Source organism: Ctenopharyngodon idella, chromosome 18, assembly GCF_019924925.1.
Source record: "Ctenopharyngodon idella isolate HZGC_01 chromosome 18, HZGC01, whole genome shotgun sequence".
NCBI lineage: Eukaryota > Metazoa > Chordata > Actinopteri > Cypriniformes > Xenocyprididae > Ctenopharyngodon > Ctenopharyngodon idella.
The window spans coordinates 36,203,064-36,224,681 of record NC_067237.1 but is presented as its reverse complement, the minus strand read 5'-3'; the positions used below and the strand labels follow the sequence as shown (position 1 = coordinate 36,224,681).

General features: G+C 35.7%; 1 protein-coding gene across 1 annotated transcript in view; it reads right to left on the bottom strand.

Annotated features, from left to right (window-relative positions):
• Positions 1-21,618, bottom strand: part of LOC127499620 (uncharacterized) — a 259,187-nt gene that overhangs the window by 181,308 nt on the left and 56,261 nt on the right. The window contains exons 28-44 of the mRNA XM_051870016.1: positions 21,349-21,522; positions 20,973-21,143; positions 20,109-20,282; positions 19,763-19,927; positions 19,365-19,538; positions 16,873-17,043; positions 16,499-16,672; positions 15,945-16,118; positions 11,381-11,554; positions 11,058-11,228; positions 7,546-7,719; positions 7,107-7,280; positions 6,454-6,624; positions 2,092-2,265; positions 1,698-1,868; positions 1,150-1,323; positions 18-182 (exon numbers count right to left, since the gene is read on the bottom strand). Coding sequence (XP_051725976.1) covers positions 18-182; positions 1,150-1,323; positions 1,698-1,868; positions 2,092-2,265; positions 6,454-6,624; positions 7,107-7,280; positions 7,546-7,719; positions 11,058-11,228; positions 11,381-11,554; positions 15,945-16,118; positions 16,499-16,672; positions 16,873-17,043; positions 19,365-19,538; positions 19,763-19,927; positions 20,109-20,282; positions 20,973-21,143; positions 21,349-21,522 — 2,925 coding nt within the window. The remainder of the gene's footprint in view (positions 1-17; positions 183-1,149; positions 1,324-1,697; positions 1,869-2,091; positions 2,266-6,453; positions 6,625-7,106; positions 7,281-7,545; positions 7,720-11,057; positions 11,229-11,380; positions 11,555-15,944; positions 16,119-16,498; positions 16,673-16,872; positions 17,044-19,364; positions 19,539-19,762; positions 19,928-20,108; positions 20,283-20,972; positions 21,144-21,348; positions 21,523-21,618) is intronic.

The following is a 21,618-nucleotide window of genomic DNA, read 5'->3' as shown; positions in this document are numbered from 1 at the left end:
TGGTGAACTGTACTCACTTGAGTATCTTCAGTGTTGATTTCTTCAGTCCCTCACAGATCTCTTTGACTCCTGAGTCCAGCAGACGGCTATTGTTCAGGTTCAGCTCTTTCAGGATGGTTTTGGTGGAGAGAACAGTGGCTAGAACTGAACAGATTTTCTCTATCAGCTTACAATTATTCAGCCTAAACACAGAAACACCATTTTTATTATTCAGTACACATTAAACACACACCAGTTTAACATCTCTTCATATCTGCTATCACATGACTGAAAGACTTTTATCATTAATAAGCAGCCCTATCATGCATCCGACGCAATGCGGCACCTGCGTTGCGCCTGGCGCTTTTCGCTAGGTTCAGCCCGACACAGTTATCATTTTCATGTCCTGAGCCACGTTGTTGAAATAGCAAATGCATTTGCACCCATTTGTGCGCCCATGGGCGTGCTGGTCTGAAAACGAGGTGTGTTCAGGCGCATTGTTGGTGCGTTACTATTTTGAGGCAACTGAAATAGACTAATGCGCCACTGACCAACTGAAACCTGGTCTAAGGTCAATGGTGCAATATTGTTTTTGTTATTTAAAGAGCGCATTAGTAATATGCACCTATATGCGGGTGCACAACGCGTGCACATTCTGCTTTATTACACACACAGGGAAGCGCAGCAGCACACAAACATGCCAAATATTAAAAATAAAAGGATTACAATGTAAAAGATTATTATTGTGTGCATAAAGATAAAAATGCTTTGGTGGAATCCGGCTTTTCCCGCAGATAGTCTGCTCATGCACTTTAACCTCGCGCACAAGCAGATCCGTTTCCTCACAATAGAAGTGTTCAGTCACTCTGCTTGCAAATTCCCCCTTGTAAATAGCAAATCCGCCATGGTGTGAGCGCAACTGGTTTTAAAGGGAATGGGAGATGAGTCACTTGTTGGTTTATTGCACGTTACGCCCAAAACACAGCCTCATTAAGAGAATAGGGACAACCTTTATAGACAATGTGCCAGGCACACAGACCTTTTTTTCCCGTTCTTAAACTAGCAAAAGTGGATTTGGACATGCCCTAAATGCACCTGCGCCGTGCACTTTAGACCATGCGCTTAGATCGTTAAAATAGGGCCCATCATGTATAAATCATATTGACTCACTTGATTATCTCCACTTTGCTATGAGAATCCATCAAAAGAGCAGAGAGTTTCTCTCCATCCAGATCTCCTAATTTATCTTCACTCAGATCCAGTTCTGTCAGTAATAATGGACTTTTACCCAGAACTTCAGTGAGATAGTCACACGCTTCCTGTGCAGCAGGACTTTTCAGAAACCTACAGGAAATAGAAAATTTAGATTTGATAAATGGAAAGAAAAGAAAAAAAAAAGAATAAAAAGAAAAAAGCAAATTTAGATAGAAAAAAAGAAAAGATAAAAAAAATAATAATGTTGTCAGAATTGTATGCATGTATATATTGCAGCTCCCATCCTCCTTATGGATACAATAAAGCAATAAAATATAGCAAAGTGGAGAATGTGTTAAAGTCATAATTATAGTAAATAGTTCCAGTTTTGCTGAATTGCAATTCAGTAAATTCATTTTCATGCCATTCTAATTCTGCATTGGCCCATTTGTCACATCTACCTGGCTGCACACCTCTGACTCCATGTCTGTGGCTTATTTTGAAAAATCAAAGGCTTTTCTCACCTGATGGTCTTTAATTCACAGCATTCAAGACGCAGTAAATCAATGAGCCCCTTCACTCCTGATCGTCCAGGATTATTTGCTGTGAGATCCAGTTCTATCAGGTTTGAGTTTGATTTCAGAGATGAAGTCAAAGTTTTATATCCTTTTTCTGTGATACTGCAGTCTGAAAGTCTATACATATACATACATAAAAAAACATACACATGTTACATACTGCAACCAATGCCTTAATGACAACATCTGCTTCATTTGAATTTCTAAATGTCCCATAAAATATTTTCAAACTGAAATTAAAATGGTTAACTGAAACTGATCTTTTTTCAGATAATCTAATCAAATGGACATTTTATAAATCTTTATTATCATTCAGAAATTAAGATGAATGAATACACACTTCAGTTTCATCAATCTGCATTCTGTATTTTCCAACAGATGACAGATCTTCATTATTCCAGAGTTTCCTAGTTTATTTCCACTCAGATCCAGCTCTATCAGGTTTGAAGGGTTTGAATTAAATGCTGAAGTCAGAGCAGCACAACCTTCTGCTGTAATACTGTTATTATTCAGCCTGAAGAGAAGGAAAAAAATAAAGACAGTAAGGTCTCTTCAGTTTATTTCTGCCACAAAACACATCTACAGCAATAGAAGGGCTTTCAAAGTCAAAGAGAGTGGGCCTTATTTCTGACAGAATATGCATCTATAACACAGCAAAACTAGCAAAATTTAAGTAAAAACATCTTAACCAATTAAGTAAACAATCAAAGAATGGGATGTGCATGCGTACGTTGGAGCCTCTCTCTCTGCCATTAGATATATGGTAACTATACCTAAGCTGTTATTCTCATTCTGCCATTAAGGAATAATTACATGATGAACGGAAGCCTCTAATGTAAATAAGTTGGGGTCTGTCGTTCCACTTTTCAAAACAGACTGGACTCACAGCCAACAAATGGAAGAATTGATAAACAATATTGGTGCAGAGTTTGAAAATATATAAGATGAATTTATCCCACATGGGCGGAGAGCTATAGGAAAACTGTATAAAATGATTGGGTGAGAGCTGGTCCGGCAGTTGTGTTCTACAGGCCAACTCGGTTTTATTCACTTGTAATAAAACCTATCTTCTGGCATCAAAACTTAAAGTCTTGAAGAGTGTTTTTTTCACAGAGGCGAAAGAAGCCACTACTACAAATTGGTGCTGCGAGCAGGGTTGGAATGGAGCAGAAGAGGGAAAGACCACAGCTGGCTGGCTGGACAAGCAACACAATAGGTGGCCACAAGGTAAGCTGTTTTTGCTTAATTTGTGTTGTTCGTTGGAGTCTGCCCGTGGTGGTAAGGACACTCAAAATTCTCCTCCAACCTTAACAAAAAGCAAGATTTTTGAGTTTTAATTCCAGAAGAAAAAATGCATGCACTAATCTGTATTTACTGTCAAGAGGACAGTTAAAAAGATGGATGGTGCATGCAATGATATGCACGCAAAAAGTATAAAAAAAAGATAATAAGTATACAAAAAATTCATAGGTGAACAAAAGTATAAGAAAATTCCTACAGTTGCCACTCTGTTGCATTAGGGTCACAGAGGTCTGCTCGAATAGACAAAAGTCCTATGGATAAACGGTCTGTCATGGTGACGAAGTGACAGATGGCTGCACGGAGAGGCAAAAATCCTGTAGGGTACCGCTTTTTACTGTGTTGAGAGAGGTTGTTAGTGAAAGAGTAAGTAGAACTGACAGGTGTAGAATAGGAAAAGTGCGCTTATTATGATTTGAAAAGTTTTTCTTTTACCATATGCATGTCATGCTGTTGTAAAAGGAAAGATTATGTTGTTTAATTGTAGTATACCAAGATAATCAAGGTAGTTTACTGCTGTTTTCTGCATTTTGCAAAGAAGAAACTACAATGAAGAGCTTGCTTTACTAAAATAGAATGAAGGAACTGCTGTTTTCAACCAGATGAGACGTTTTTGATATTAAGGGACCACTGAAAGAGATGAAAAGTGGAATTTAGACAAAGACACAATTGGGGCCAGAATTTACAAAGGTTCAATTTGATTAATGCAGTCTCTGAGTGTTCAAATTTCAGATGGCTTCTGGAAAAGGGACAAAAAGGAAGCAATAAACTGGAGTCTGTTTAACAAAGTGACGGAGAGGCAAAGACACGGCTGCAGAGAGAAGAAGAAGGAGGGGCTAATGGACTTTCAGCTCCCCTCCTGAAAGAGTTTACACTTCTGCATGGAGAAAGACTGACTTAACACATGAAAAGGTGAAACTTTCACTGGAGACTTTTCCTGAGGGTGAAGAGAACATCCTGAAATGCAAACCTGAGGCAGGATCAATCAAAAGCCAGCCTGAGGAGAGGCAGAGAAACAACTGAAACCATACACCACAACACCAGGCCTTTGACTGCCACAGACTGATGACCCAGTGCAACAGCTAAACAGTTTCAACAGACTGATGATCTAAACAGAAGTACTTCATTCCCTTCCCTTTGCATGCACAGGTGCTGCATATTTAATGATCACTATAGCGACTGCTTCAAATTTTGTTAATTATTCTATTAACTCATTGCATCTTGATTATTCACTGGTCTCACAGCAGTTCTGTGCATTCTGTGTTTAACTAACATTCATAATCTGCTTTTCATTAGGTACTAGTCCAGCCTTATGCTGGTACCTGGTACCTCGAATTTCATTGACAGACAGAAGTGGATGCTTGACTCACCAATCAGATAGAAATTGAGCTGGATTTGGCATAGTGAGGGCTATCACATTAACCAACTAGGGAAAAGTATAACTGAATTATTGAGATCAACGCTGAGCTCTTTGGCAAAGAAAAAAGGCAGACACTAGATGTCTAAGAAAAAAATATGGTTGATAAAATAATATTGGTCACTCCATCTTGTTTAATGATACTTTTCTAGAGCTAGATTGAATAAAATAATAATAAAATGATAATAACTCCAAACGTTCAAAAACATGAAATCACAAATTCTGTAATCAGAATCAAGTTTAAATCAGACAAAAGTTTAAATTAGACAAATGACAAAATGCATTTGAGAAATTATAATTGGCTCTCTCAATTGCCTATAGGCATATTATTCTAAACCAATTAATCTATTTTGTGGGAAAAAAGGGGTTTATACAGCAGTGTTAAACTAAACCTTATGATGACTGACATCGCCAAGTTACATAATGTAACATTTAGAAGATTTATTGTTTTGGTAAAAAGGGGGTGTGAATCAGTGTGAATGATGGTGTTGTATGGAGTGAAAGGGTGTCTGATGAGACTGAGGTATATCAATTATTTTGCCAAAAACAGCTGTATCCAAATTTTAATATGTGGGCCCACAGGGTAGATTATGGCCCCCATGATTTCCAGGGGCATTTTATTTAAGTGCAATTTTTTATGATTATCTGTGTTGTCGTTTGTCTAATAGTACTTAACTTTAACCAATTACTTAAGTCAATCAGAGCACTACATAGACTCTTACCAATAAAATTTTTGCATTAACAAAAGCTATCTTTACACTGCAAAGGTAGAACAGAAGCTGCACTTGAAATAGCATAAATGTTTATTTACACAGACTGTTCATTTTTATCAATTAATGCTCTTGATATTGTAATAATGATTATTAATGTCCATTAATAGATACATAAAATGTTTTTGTGTTTGGGGAAACTGAACGTCATATTCTGGCTACAAAGATAAAACAGTCTTAGAACCATTTATGAAAATGAAGACTTCATTTGATCTTACCAGTATGATGAATAAATTACATTAACTGGAATAAACTGTATACAGAAAGAGCAGAGAAAGGGACCGATTGTGAAGCTGCCATAACTTGGGTGTAGCGCGAGTTTAAGCGCTCTCACAAACACTCCTGTTAAAATCACGGAAGCTGATGACACTGCGACATGAATCTCTTACATCCAATCTGCACTTTGTTCTTTATTATGGGAAACTTCATGAGTTTCAGTCAGAATTCAGACAGACCGCACACACTGAACAAAACTCTTAGTTTCAGCGATGACTAATCTGAACGCTTCTGATTGGCCATCATGCTTGACAGAAACGCATTGGTTATATGGGGCAGTCTTGAGGTGGATCGAATAAACAAATTATTTTTACAAGGTTTCAAAGTTTGTTTAACCAATGTTATCACTTAAACATATATTCTATAACATACATATTTTGAAACAAATTCCCATTACTTTTCCAAAACTTTCTGGTTTATTTATTTTTCCAAAACTTTTTCAGGTCTGGAAATCGCCGTTTTAAAATTCCATGACTTTTCCAGGTTTTTAATTACCATACGAACCTGTTCTGCAGACCAACTCGGTTTTATTTGCTTGTAAAGTTAAAGTCTTGAAGAGTGGTTTTTCACAGAGGTGAAAGCAGCCACTACTACAATCACAAGCAATTAAACAAACACAACAGAACAGAGACATTTTTTTCCATGTAGGAAATACCACAGGTAAAAAATAAGGTAAAAAAAAAAAATACTACAGAAATGTAATCATAAAGTCATAAAATAAAAAAAGCATAGTCTGTATAAATTAAAAATTGCTACAAAAGTTTTTCAGTTAAGAGCAAAATATAGATAAATATATATAAATAAAATAGAATAATGGCACTCTAAATGCGCACTCATACTAGTCTAACCTACTAGAATACATTACATTGTATATGCAATATCAGACAGTATTTTGTCTTAAAGATGCTTTCTACAGTATAAAACAATGTCAAATACTCACATCAGTCTGTTGACTGTACAGTGTTTATCCTGCAGTAGAGCAGCAATCTGATTCATTTGTGTGTCTCCTAATTTATGTCCACTCAGATTCAGCTCACTCAGGAGTAACGGATTTTTACCCACAATGTCTCTCACATACTGACATGCTTCATCTGCAGCAGGACCCAAAAACCTGCAGAAGGGAAGATGAAGCAGGAATTAATTCAGTTTTTAACAAACCGTAGTCATTTTAGTCAAACTGTTCTTAGGCTGGAATTCTCAGCACGATTGGCTACTGTGCTAAACCATGCTGGTAGAATGTGGGTAGTGACGTAGATACTGGACACTTGTCTATCGCCTGGCGACAGTTTCTCTATAGCTGGCCAAGCATGCTGTTTAAGTGAAGTAAACACAAGTAAATAATCAAATTAAAATCTTCTGTCCTCCATAATGTGATCGCTATTTACATCTAATGCCATCTGTAAACTCTTGCGTTACCAAGGAAATGACTGATCAATTTGTATTACATTCTAAAGCTATCAGCCCCACAATGAAAAATGAAACCACATTCGGTTAAGCGAGGAAAACAGGTTGGATAGATGGTGGAAAAGAGGCATAAATTTATCTTAATTCACCTGTAATTCATTTATTCTGTATTACTTTATCACATCTCACCTCAGTGTCTTGAGTTGATAGTTCTGATCCTGTAGTAAATCATTGAGCTCCTTCACTCCTGATTGTCCAGGATCATTTCCTGTGAGATCCAGCTCTATCAGGTGTGAAGGGTTTGATCTCAGAGCTGAAGCCAGAGATTTATAACCTTCTTCTGTGATACTGCAGTTTGAAAGTCTACAACAGGAATGAAAACGTAACGTGATTAATTATAGGAATTCCAGAAATTAAAGTTTACTTGTAAGTCAGATTTGTTTTCATGCAATTAATAAAATAATGTATTACTTTTTACATTCAAAACAAACTATCAGAGTTACTTCAAATAAGCATGTTACTCTGTATTTTGTTATTTGTACAAATTAAATGCAAACTTAGTTTAAGTCAAAAACTGATGACTAAATTTATAAACAAACTAAAGGCCCACTGTTACACATCAACTCACATGAGTTTCTCCAGTTTACAGTTTGCTTTCAGTCCATTAGAGAGCAGCTTCACTCCCGAATCCTGTAAATTCTGATTATTGCTCAGGTCAAGATCCTTCAGACTGCTGGAGTCTGAACTGAGAACTGAAGCCAGAGCTGAACAGCTTTCCTTTGTTAGAAAACACTCACTGAGCCTGAATAATTGAACAACATCAATAATGAAGATACATAAAACCATTAATTGTAGATAAAAGATTACCATGAGCAGCTGACCAAAATGTATGATGTTCCAGCCCTAAACAAATAATTCAAACGCTAAAATCCTGCAATGATTCTATGCCTCAAAGCATCAACAGAATCACTGTTTTACACACAGCCACTATGAAGTAAATTCAGAGTTAAGGGGCCTGAGTTCTACAGATCCACACACTGATCTGGATACTCGAATCTGCCTTATAAACTAACTACATGTATAGAATATCTTTTCCATCATTCAATGAATTGACTACTAACAGTGAGCTGTTACATATTTCTGTTTTCAAATAATGTGGCTCAGATATTTCCATGTGATATTTTTCATGCACTGTAAACTCGAACAGTACTACTAACTTATAAAGATTGAGAACACTGCAATTAAAGTCTGCTACATAGTTAATGCAACTTTAAACAATTACATTTTATTAACGAGGAATTTAGTTTTGTTTTTGTGTGGCCCAACATTTGAGTAAACGCTCCAATTTAAATTATTATTTTTAAGTTTACTAAGTGACGTCATCCACGTCACATCGTTGCTCTAACCAACAGTATCAGAAGAATACATTCAACATGCCAGTGTTACGGTTTAACTGGTTACCGTGTTATCTGATGACTTTTTTGCACTTAATTCCAGCTGTGAATCGATCAGTGGCAGATTCGTCAATCCTGCAGACATGCCCATTACAATTAAACGTTCTCAAATACGTGCTGTTGGTATCATTGTAAAAGTAAAAATAAATGATTTCATAACTCGTAATGGCAAAACTTCGTTTAAAAAAAATAAGTTTTCAAAGCCTGGTCGTTTCGGGATTCGAACTAGTCCAAAAAGAGAGATATCAATCACCATCGAAATAAATTATTACACTGAGCTACTTTAGATCTGCTTGAATAAGATGGTTCTTGATATCCAAAGCTTTCACAATTTTTTTGTTACATTATGACAATGGGCTGGGCCTGTGTTAACCTGTGCGTTACGCTCACAAACTGACAATCTTAAACTATATGACATTTGACTTATCAAAATGTTCCCTCAAACATAATGGAACACATTAGCCTACTTTTTAAATTAAATTGATTAATATTATATATAATTAATAATATGGTCCGTGTGTTTTTGTTTGCTTCTTGTAGAGGTTTTTGTTTTTTGTGCATCAGGCATGTTTTACAGACAATTCAAATGTAGCCTGCATTGACAGTTGTGAGAATAAGTGTTCATCAAATCAGCATTAACTGAAAAACAGACTGCAGTTACAGTCTAGAAAATTTTAACATATGAATGGATAATTTCGGCTACCCTACCAACATTTCAAAATATTTTCATGTACAGTACACTTGTGCCTACTGTAGGGCTTATTTTTGAAGTTTCATTGTTCACTGAAAAAGACTGATTTATGACGCAAGCTATATTATGTGACAATATTTTGGGAAGTAGTGTTTTCATGTAAAAACGTAATTCCAAAATTAATGCAAAGTAATCAGATGATCAGCTTGTGAGCATAAGGCACAAGTTAACACAGGCCCAGCCCATTGTCATAATGTAATGTTAAATTGTGAATGGCTTCAATATCAAGAACCAACATTCACATAAATCTGAAGTAGTTCAGTTTGATAAGACTTCACATCGACTATTGGATGTGTTAATTTTGGACGATTCTGAATCCCAAAACGACCAGGTTTTTGAAACTTTTTTTTTTAAATATTATTTTTAATTAAACTTAGCTTTACCGTTACAAGTTATGAAATCACTTATTTTTTACTTTATCAATGATACCAATATCACTTAGTGAGATCGTTTCACAGCTGGAATTAAGTGCAAGATGTCACCAGATAACACGGTAACCAGTTAAACCGTAACACTGGTCACATGCAAGCAACTGGAGCAAACTTAATGGAACAACCTGTAAGTAAATCAAAACATCTGTGAACATTTCTTATTTGCTTTTAGAATGTTTTATGAATATTATGATGAAGAAATATTTTAATTGTTGGAAAAGCGCAGCATTTCCCCAGTGCTTTTGAATGCGCATTTGTAATGCTATTTTAGCGTCACTGCCCTACTTTGATGTTAAAATTACACTATAAGCAATGAAGTTACCGTTAGCTGGTATTTTTTCAGTAAATGCATTCCTACGTTTTGAATGTTGCTGTTGTTAAGTGCACTGTTTAGAGCTGTGTTTCCCAAAAGCACCGTGAGCTAAGTCGATCGTTGAGACCCTCAGAGGCAAATGTTTCTATGATAAACTTAGACTTACGATGCTTTTGAGGAAATGCCGATATTTTATTTGGCCTATGTTTTATTCCTACATGCAAAAACTAGCCGTTTTTTTTTTTTAATAGTCAACTTCAGCATGATGAATTAATTATTAGCCTGAGTTATACATAGGTGTATTTTTTGAGTTAATATTTGTATTTAATAAAGTACCACTGCATCAAAATAATTGAGAAATGAAAAACATTACATATGGTAAACAATAGTTTTAAGTACAGTGCACTTAAACATTAAATAAAAAAAAAATCTGTTTGACTTAACTGCTATTTATAATTATTGCTTACTTAAAATTAGTTGATTTACTTAAATGTTTTGAGGTAATCGGTGTCTAGAAAAATTGAGTACTCAGAACTTATCGGGTTTTACAGTGTGGGCTGTGGTCACCTAGTTCCTTAAATGCCCCTTATAATTAGTGTCCATAAGATGAAATAAAAATCCCAGCTCAATGGAACATGTTTTAAATCAGTCCAAGCTGATTTGAGGAAGCAGTGGCTAAACATAGGGCGATGATTCTTGATAAAGTCAAAACATTATTTGTTGTTTGACATCGATAAAAAAAAAAAAAAATCTGTCCTCATGAGCGACTGTAACATAAGTGCACTGAAAGGAAATGCCTAAGCCTTTAATGAGCAGAATATGGAAGTACTTGTGCAATTTTCCATAACTGTTTCTTTAGGCCTTACTTGAAAAGTACACAAGCATCTCTTTTACATAAATCTCTGTTTACCACCTTTCTGTAGACTATAATAATGCATTGTAGACTGAATCCAGCAAATAACACTGACACTTGTACATTTGGCAGATTTTACATTTATATTTATAAATACAAATATTTATATTAGTACATTAAATCAAATCTCAAAGTTGAATACATATATGTATATATATATATATATTTTTTTTTTTTTTTTTTTTTTGACAAAAGAACATAGGGAACAGAATATCCAGTTAGCCATATTCTTGTGATTTCTGTGGTGTTGAGTGTAGCTGATAGTGAAATGTACTCACTTGAGTATCTTCAGCTGACACACAGGATTCTTCAGTCCCTCACAGATCTCTCTGATTCCTGAGTCCAGCAGACGGCTGTTGTTCAGGTTCAGCTCTTTCAGGATGGTTTTGGAGGAGAGAACAGTAGCTAGAACTGAACAGCTTTTCTCTGTCAGACCACAATTATTCAGCCTGAACACAGAAACAGCGCTATTTATTATTTAGCACATATTCAACACACATTAGACCAACAACTTTTCATATCTGCTCACACATGATTGACAGTCATTTAAAACCAAAAAAAAACCAGAGAAGTTATAATATATAAAATCATGTTGACTCACTTGATTTTCTCCACTTTACTATGAGAATCCATCAAAAGAGCAGAGAGCTTCTCTCCATCCAGATCTTCTAATTTATCTTCACTCAGATCCAGTTCTGTCAGTAATAATGGACTTATACTCAGAACATTAGTGAGATACTCACACGCTTCCAGTGCAGCAGGACTTTTCAGAAACCTACAGGAAGTAGAAGAGAATTTAGATTAGATAAGCTTGTTAAATCAATAAGAAGCAAATTCTTTAACAAGAGACATTGTTTTGTTTCCGCTGCTTTGTTTGTGATCAGATAAATTTCAACCAGTAAACTTCTGGAGATTTTTAAGTCCAAGAATCAACTAAAGGCTCGTTTCCACCGTCCACCATCATTTCCAGATCATGCTGTGTGAAATACAGACTGCAAGAATTTTATAATGGATTCTGCACAAAACATGTTTTAGAGGTTTCATTTTCTGTTGTTGTACTATCTACATGCATTGTGAATTGTGTATTTTTTTTAATATTGAAAATTATGTTCTTGACTTTTTCATGTTTGGTTTGGAGTGCACAGTTCGGAATTATATGGACTTCTTACATCATTTGATTTATAATTGTCATTTTGGAGTCTCCAAGTGTCCTTTGGAAAGACCTGTATTTACCTTGAAAAAAAAAAAAAACATTTACAGAAAAGCTTGTGTCGACGTACATATTAAATTGTGGTTATTTGAATGTTTCTTATGTTACAGGGGTGCAAAATAATAATAAATAATAAATGCTAAGCATTGATTAAATTAATCAAATGTATAAAAACACTGAATAGTCTTCATTGTGTAAATCAAATATATTTACTCTTATTAAAGTTACAAAAGTGGAATTGTCAAGAGCAGTGAGACTTTTTTCCTCTTTTGTTGTTTGATTATTGAGTAACTTAAGAAGGCATGAGTCTGTTGATAGGCTTGTTTGAGATGCACTGGTGCTGCGCAGACCAATCAGCATATGACATCAAATTACCGCAAGAGCGATTCAAAGGCATTAGGAGTCGTATGCTCTCCAAAATGCTCTCGCGGTACTTTGATGTCATACGCCGATAGGACTGCATTTGCTGATGCATCTTGAACAAGCCTGAACAAGTCATTCCAAAACATATATTACATGTGGTTTTAGTGATTTTATTGACAATGTGCAACAAAGTTTACTGTTTGAGGGTGTATTCACACTTGTAGTTTGGTTCTCTTGGTTCTTTGGTTCGGACCAAAACAGAAAATTATAGATTTAGTCCTTGTTCACACTATCATTTTTAGGACCGAATATGAAACAAAGTGGCTTTTATGATGTATATTTTATGACAGAACTTGCTGAACATGCAAAACAATGCTGTGTGCTCAGCTAATTGCACTTGCTGATTGTGCATACTGTGGCAAGCAGGGCAGGACCAAAAGCTGTGTGAATGCAGTGAGACCAGTGATGTAAATGATAATGAGCATCACCTGCAAGCCACACTGGGCCTTAAGGAGGAACGAAAACAGGGAAGGACAAGAGAGGACAAGAAACATATGATAGTACTTTTACCAGCTGAGAAATCTTGAAGAGTTATTAATGTGTAAATGAGTCAAAACAGTGGCAGGAATGCCTCCATCGTACACACAAAGATCTGCTTAAGAGACATGGTTCAGACGCCTGTACCTAACTGTAATGGAAAACATTGCAACTACATTGAGAAAAACAGGAATTCTTGAGCATTCTGTCATTTTTAGGGTTGCATCTTATGACATCATGTCTTGTTTTTGGTTTGTTTAGATGACTTTGGTCCTTGCTGTGTTCATGTACAGTGTTGTATCAGACGAACTGCACCACCTTTTCAGGGGTCTCTGTCCACTTGTTTGGTGCACACCAGGGTATAGATGGCATTTTTCACACTTAATCAAATGAACTGCACAGAGTTCACTTTAATCAAAACTTGTGGTGAGAAATTTATCTGTGCAATTTAGTCCACAAAAAAAAAAAAAAAAAAAAAAAAAAATGGTTTGCTTGCCCTTTGGAATGGTGTTTCTTCTCTGATGTCAGTTTAATGGCTTGGGTAGAACATCCTTCAAGCTTGGATAGGTAATATTTTTCATAAACATTTTTGTTATACGGGCTTAAAGTCTCGTCACATCCTAAAAGCAATCAATAATTAAAGTGTACTATATGTATCTTCTTTGGAAGTCTTTACACCATAAAATGTTCAGACCAAGCATGCCACACGCGTCCTGAAAAGTGAAGCCAAAGCGCCTCGATCGCTCCCAGGTGGCTGGATGCAGTATAGGTCATAAACCACACCCACTCCGTGTAGTGGCTTTAACTTTAACGTGGGACGTGAGGCAAACTAAACAATCAAATTATACATCAAATATTTTTTTTCCAAAGATGGTTTCTGTCATTTTAGGCAGTTTTTAATCACACTGATATTAGTTCAAGTGTTCATTCTTTAAATAATTTTGGTTTTAGTTAGTGATTTGATGCTATAAAAATGAGGGGTTTGACATCATGATTGACAGCTAAGACTGAGGCACCAACAGTATTTTTTTTCTGGATCTTCGAGAGGAGATTGGAGCTTTAACTTTAATTTCTACATTTCAAGAACTGTTTATTTCACACCAACATAATGAGTTGATCTGCAGTATTAACCAATTCTGCAAGAGCGTGGGCAGGACAATGATATTGCGGCTCCACTTTGCGCTCACAACTGCGCAGACTCGGGCTCCAAGTTCAATATGCGCAGACTCAAGATGTCAGTGCCATATTGGCACACCGGCGATGGGCGATACCACTTATTTTGTTTTCGATAAGATATCGATACTTTCAAGGCCATTATTGCCGATATCGATACCGATACGATAGCTCTAATTTGAACTTATATCATTTTAAAAAAAATGTAAATTATTGAATTACTAAGAGTAAAATGGGTAATGATACCCATTTAACATTATATTTGAAAGGTATTTTAACATTCAATACGCCTTAATTGCAACTTATTAGATTATATTTTTGTTTACATATGGTTAAAGTGTTTACTTGTAGTGGTGGTAATTATGGAAATCTACAAATACTATAGGCCTAGCTGAACTATGTTCACTGTAATAATGGTTTATTTTCAGAAGGGACTGCCAGCGACACCCATAAAATGCAACCTTTGTATTCTGACAGTGTATAAACATTAGTAACAGAATAGAACATCAATATGAACTTTTAACATTCAATTTAAATAAATGTAATTGCACAAACTATGTAGGCTACTATTTCATTTGGTTTATTGTGAAATAACTCAAACATATTATATTTTTCTGTCCTCTGACAAGCATTGTTCTGGGCGGTGTTTCCCAAAAGCATCAGTGGTTTCTTACAATACTAAACACAGCCCTGTTTGAATGTAGTGTCGGCAGTGAGCGGACACTCTCTGTGATTGATTGGTTCTGATGTGTTCAGATGAGCAGGAAAAAAGTTCTACAACACAATTATTCACTAACATAGGTTATTTGTCCAATTCAATGCATATTGTACGCATTAAATTTATTGTTAAATAAACAAAATCACTGGTAAAAAAAAAAAAAAAACACCTTAGTATCGATATTTTTATTTATAAACGTCAGTATTGATACTTCATATCGATACTCCCATCCCTAACACACATCCAGTGGAGGTATGCAAATAGAGTGGAGTATGGATGACTCATTTTTGCAGGCCAAAACCTAGAAACGAGTTAGCATTTTAGAACTCCCATTTCCATTGTCCTGTTGATGGGTTTATGAAAGGGTTTTTGGTTAATTGCTTGAAACAATGTCAGTGGTGAACACAACCTCAAGATATCTTCATGTTTTATTATACGACATAAATTACATTAGTAATGCCCTCTTTTTTAAAGCTTTTACATGTCTCTTAAAAAGCAGTTGCTAATAAGTAGCTAAATGGAACTACAGTGATTGTTGGGGAAATTAACCATCATCAACCGAACAGATAAACTCATCTACTCACTAGTCCACTTTCACAGCCTCATTAATTATGCTCATGCAAACTATTATAGTTGTTAGTTGTTGGAAGCTTTCTGATGGTGTAAATTGAAGTCATGCGTGTAGTGTGGCCATGGTGTAGTTCGTTTACAGCCTACATTTATCAATTGACTTCTGCAGACTGTATTTACGCTTCAAAATTCTTCATTTGTGAAGATTATTATGATGAAGCTTTTGATAATCACAAACATTACTTAATCAAAAAGCCAATGGAAAAAAACCTATTGACTTCTGGGTTGGCCTACAAAAATATGTCATCCCACCACCACGCTATAGCGAGAAGTTTGAGTGTGGCCACTGTAGCACACAGACCCAGAAGGTTTTTGGCCAGTGTGACCAGAAGGTTTTTAGTCAATTCAGAATTCATGTGGGATGTACTTCCTAAGACAATCTAATACAATGTTCCAGACAATCATAACCTTCCATATTTTGTGATGTGATTAATTAAACAATGAATCAAATGACAACATGTCTTCTCAACTGATTACTGGTGTAACATTGCATTATGGTTGCAGAAAGTTAAAGTAAAATTAAAATTTCTTCACCTGATGGTTTTCAATTTATAGTGCACACTCTGTAGTATATCAGTGAGCTCCTTCACTCCTGATTGTCCAGGATCATTTCCTGTGAGATCCAGCTCTATCAGGTGTGAAGGGTTTGATCTCAGAGTTGAAGCCAGAGCTTTATAACCTTCTTCTGTGATACTGCAGTCTGAAAGTCTACAGAAAAAAAAAAAAAACAAAACATTATGTATTCTTTGAGAGAGATAATTCTGACTAACAAAAATGTATGCTAATCTTGTGTGCTGTAAATACTGTATATACATTAACCAAAACCTTGATAATAAATGTAATAATTGAATGAACTGTCCAAAATAATTGATTTTTTATTCAACCACATCTTGTTTCAAAATTAATTTCTTCAGTCAAACACAAAAGGAGATATATTAGGCTAATATATTATAGCAGAATATCAGGCTGTCACAGTAAAACTGAGGTGAAAATAGTCAAATTACAGCCTTCATTTTCATCATTTTATTTAATCAGATGAACATTATAAATGTATATTGAAACAAATGTGCAATGATATAAGTACACACTTTAGTCTCTCCAAACTGCATTGTGTATTTTTCATCAGATGACAGATCTTCTCCATTCCTGAGTTTTCTAGTTTATTTCCACTCAGATCCAGCTCTGTCAGGTTTGAAGTGTTTGAATTAAGCGCTGAAGTCAGAGCAGCACAACCTTCTGCTGTAATACTGTTATTATTCATCCTGAAGAAAGAAAGCAATGACAAGAAACATTCTTCAGTTTATTTCTGCCATAATACAACAACTACATTAACAGAATGATAGATCTATCTGATGGTTCAAACAATCTTAGACCAAACATTTTTAAAGAACAATTACCTAAAAATAAATATTAAATGTTTTAAAGATACTTTGTAAGTTATTAAAGCATGTACAATACTCACATCAGTGTTTTGAGTTTACAGTGTTTATCCTGCAGTAGAGCAGCGATCTGATTCACTTGTGTGTCTCCTAGTTTATGTCCACTCAGATTCAGCTCTCTCAGGAGTAACGGGTTTTCACCCACAATTCCAGTCAAATACTGACAGGCTTCATCTGCAGCAGGACCCAAAAACCTGCAGAAAGGGAAGATGAAACAGGATTCAATTCAGTTCAAAACTAACTTGATCTCATGAAAATAGCATCTGATTGTCTTGAATTTACTTTGAAGTATTTATATTTACATTTATATTAATAATTCATCTGCACTAGGGATGCCCTCGACTAAAGATTTTTCTAGATGACTAGTAGTCTTTAATTCAAGCAAATAGTTGACTAATAATAAATAAACCATATAACACATAAAACACATAATAAGGAGCCTTTAACAGCCTATAATATATAGCCACACAAAAACATAAAACTTGTCAAAACGTACTGGCAAAAGTAATGATTATGAATGTGTAGTGAAAAAACAGCAAGGAGACTGCCTAAAAGGAACATGCCACTATTTTTTTTTTTTTTTTTTTTTTTTTTTTTAAAAAGCTCATTTTCCAACTCCCCTAGAGTTAAACAGTTAAGTTTTACCATTTTCGAATCCATTCAGCCGATCTCCGGGTCTGGCCGTAGCACTTTCAGCTGCAGCTTAGCATAGATCATTGAATCTGATTAGACCGTTAGCATCTCGCTTAAAAATGACCAAAGAGTTTCAATATTTTTCCTATTCAAAACTTAAACCTATTTAAATTTTCTAGGCCGATACACCTAGGAACTATACTCTCATTCCAGCGTAATAATCAAGGAACTTTGCTGCTGTACCATGGGTGCAGCAGGCGCAATGATATTACACAGCACCTGAAAATAGGCTAACTTCCATCAACATAACCAACGTGACCACCTGCTTGCACAGGGAGCGTGTCTTGCAACCATGGAGATATTTGTGAGAGATGATTCAGAAGATATTTACTTTTGGTGCAGATCCTGAACCATATCTATTTGAACCGGAATACATTGAAGATGAGCTTTTGGAACAGGAAAGGCAAGAAATTGTGGCTGAACAGACTGAAGCTGCGTAATATCATTGCGCCTGCTGCACCCATGGTACGGCAGCAAAGTTGGTGTAATCAGATTCAATGATCTATGCTAAGCTGTAGCTAAAAGTGCTACCGCCAGACCCGGAGATCGGCTTAATGGATTCAAAAACGGTAAAACTCAACTGTTTAACTCTTGGGGAGTTGGAAAATGAGTCTATTTTCAAAAATAGTGGCATGTTCCTTAAACATTTTAATCATTCATTGATAAACTAGTGTTTAATATGTTTTCAGGTGACTTGTCACTTCCGCAGTAGTAGACAAACCTACGTATATGCATGTTTCATGTGGATTACATAATCTGAGAATAATTGTTTTCCAGTTTAATGGATTCATTTCAATATAGACATTTCAAGCTTTCTACAAATGTATTTCTCATGTCTGTGATGCAAGTATACACTGAGTTTCGTTCTATTTTTTGACACAATCAAGTTCACAGGGATATGGCAGAAAGTGCATCCTGTTTGTTTTCATTACTTTATAAAAGCACATTTTGTTGTTATTTTGAGTGTGCACAAATAAAATAAGCCCCTTTACAGTTTTGAATGATGTATTAATCTTAACTGTTTTATTTAAATGCAGGTGATCGCACCGGCACCTCCATGTTAACTGTCATGCAGCACGCTAATATTCAGCTTCCACACTCGGCTCAAACATATGAATATGCATAGAGGTAGACCAATTGATTGGCCGGCCGATATATATCGGGCCGACTTTCATCATTTTTTAATTAATCGGCATCGGCCAAAAGTGCTGCAAATTAGGCCGACTAATAGGCAGACGCACTTGCCATTCCACCGGCATAAACGCCCAGTTATACTTCATATTCCGCTGCATTCCATGCACAGTTGAGCACGCAAGCCTTTCAAAGTATAATCCTTTGGCTGTGGCCTCTGAGGTTGCGTGTGAGATGGAGCAACTCGGCCAAACATATCGGCCAAAAAAAAATCGGCATCATATATCGGCAATCGGCTGCCCTGATTTCTAAATATCGGCATCGGCCAGAGAAAAACCCATATCGGTCTACCTCTAAATACGCACCAAATAATTTCACAAATTTTTCTGTAAAAATTTGAGTGAGCTGCCATGTAAAGCTGCTACTACTTACATGTGATAAGACATATTTGAGGCTGGTAATGATAGGCGAGCATTTAGATTTCCTGCCCAACTGTAATTGCCACAAGGACCAGCCATTAACAATCTCTGTCGTGGACTGCGTGACTTGCCACTTCCTGTTGAGTTGTTTTGTTTTTTTTTGCCACTTACTGACTAATAAAATTTTGGTCAACTAAGCCTCTTCTCATTGACTACTAGGATGCAGCCCTAATTTGTACATTATTTTGTTTTGTTTTTTCATCACATCTCACCTCAGTGTATTGAGTTGACAATTCTGATCCTGTAGTAAATTATCAAGCTCCTTCACTCCTGATTGTCCAGGATCATTTCCTGTGAGATCCAGCTCTATCAGGTGTGAAGGGTTTGATCTCAGAGCTGAAGCCAGAGATTTATAACCTTCTTCACTGATACTGCAGTCTGAAAGTCTAGAGGAAAAATGAAATAAAAACAATGAAATAAAGTCTTATAAGTCTAATGATTAACTAATTCAATAAAAACATTTCTTTTACAGGATTATGATATTCATAATTCTCAGCACTTAAAAAGCCTTGTGTCTGTCAATATTTTTTTTATATAACACTTTTTATTTCTGTAAGTGACATCACTGACAAAAGATTTCTGCCCAAGTTTAAATTAACCAAATTCAAACCTGAGTATCTTCAGTGTACATTGTGAATTTCCCAGTAGAGTGGAGATTTGTGTTACTCCAGAGTCTCCTAGTTTATTTTTATTCAGTTCCAGCTCTTTCAGGTTTAAACAAAATGCTGACGCCAGAACAGAACAACCTTCTGCTGTAATACTGCTGCAGTTTAACCTGTAGAACAAAGCAAAAAATAAAAATGGTATATAGATGCATACAATTACACAGGCTCATATATTTCGTAAACACTACTTTTATCCACAAATGTGAGATTTGCATTTTAACAGATTTTTTTTTTTAAATAGTTTACTTCAGCTTTTGCAGTTTTTTTGGGATTTTTTTTTAAATAGTTTACTTCAGCTTTTGCAGTTGACACTGCTCATTTTTGAACAGCGTAAAAAAGATCTTCAATCCTGAGTCTCTCAGTTCAGTCCCACTCAGATTCAGCTCTGTCAGATTTGATGGGTTTGAATTTAAAGCTTCAGTCAGAACACGGCAATCTTCATCTGTGATATTGCTGTTATTCAGACTAAAAAAAAGAGAAAACATAGTTACGAGTTTTATCTACACATTTACCAAGAGTTGACAACTACTGGTGACATGATGACTAGGGGTGTGCCCGAAGCCTTTATCCGTATTTGGAAAGGCACACAAGATAAAAAAAAAAAAAAAAAAAACCACATTCTATGGGGCCCCTAAAGGGACATATGGTTAGCTTCTTGCTAGCAGTAGCCTGTTACATTACATTACATCAGATTTCACTTGCCACATAAAAAGAGTAAGGAGAGATGGCTGATAGGACGATGGTGAAGTATTTGTAGATCCTGAGCGCCACTGACAAATATCTAATCTTGTAAAATGTGTGGCAAGTCCCGCCACTCCCTACTATACAGTATGTGTGATTGTGAATCTTGAAAGTGAAAGTCAAACTTGAGCGCGCATTTAAAAGCGATTTCAATACCCCACATAGTAACAGTGGCTCCCTGATGCCCGCAAAATATATACAGTATAATTACCCGACTATATAATTGCTAGAGAAAGCATTAAAATATATTTTTCCTGCCAACTCATATTTATTCCTTTTAGGGGTTCCTTAGTACACAGCATTTCCTTTCTGAACATGGCATTCAGCTTTGGGCTTACAAAATATACATAACACAATAAAGAGCAAGTTCACTATTATAAGAAAAAAATGTATTGTAATGATAATAAAACTTACATCAGTGTGTTGAGCTTACAGTGTTTATCCGGCAGTACAGCAGCAAGTTTCTTCAATCCTGAGGGTTCTAGTTTATGTTCACTCAGATTCAGCTCTCTGAGGAGTAAAAGATTTTCACCCAGAACTTTGTTCATAAACTGACAGTCTTCATCTGCAGCAGGACTCAAAAACCTGCAGAAGGGAAGATAAAGCAGGATTCAGTTAAATTCTTAACTAAACCTTTATTAAAAAATAGCATCTGATTCACAATTGAAAACAGTGTCAAATGCTTTATGTTCAATTTTCTTTGCAAAAGATTGTATTAATGAATAATTCTATAAATAATTTGGCTGCTTATCATTGTATTATTTGTATGTATTATTTCACCACATCTCACCTCAAAGTCTTGAGTTGACATCCTGGATCCTGTAGTACATCATCAAGCTCCTTCACTCCTGATTGTCCAGGATCATTTCCTGTGAGATCCAGCTCTATCAGGTGTGAAGGGTTTGATCTCAGAGCTGAAGCCAAAGCTTTATAACCTTCTTCTGTGATACTGCAGTCTGAAAGTCTACAGAAAAGAAATGTATTACCACTCAAAAGTAATACACGAAAAACAATTTACATGAAAAACCATAAAATGCACTTTATTTATTGTACTTTCCTT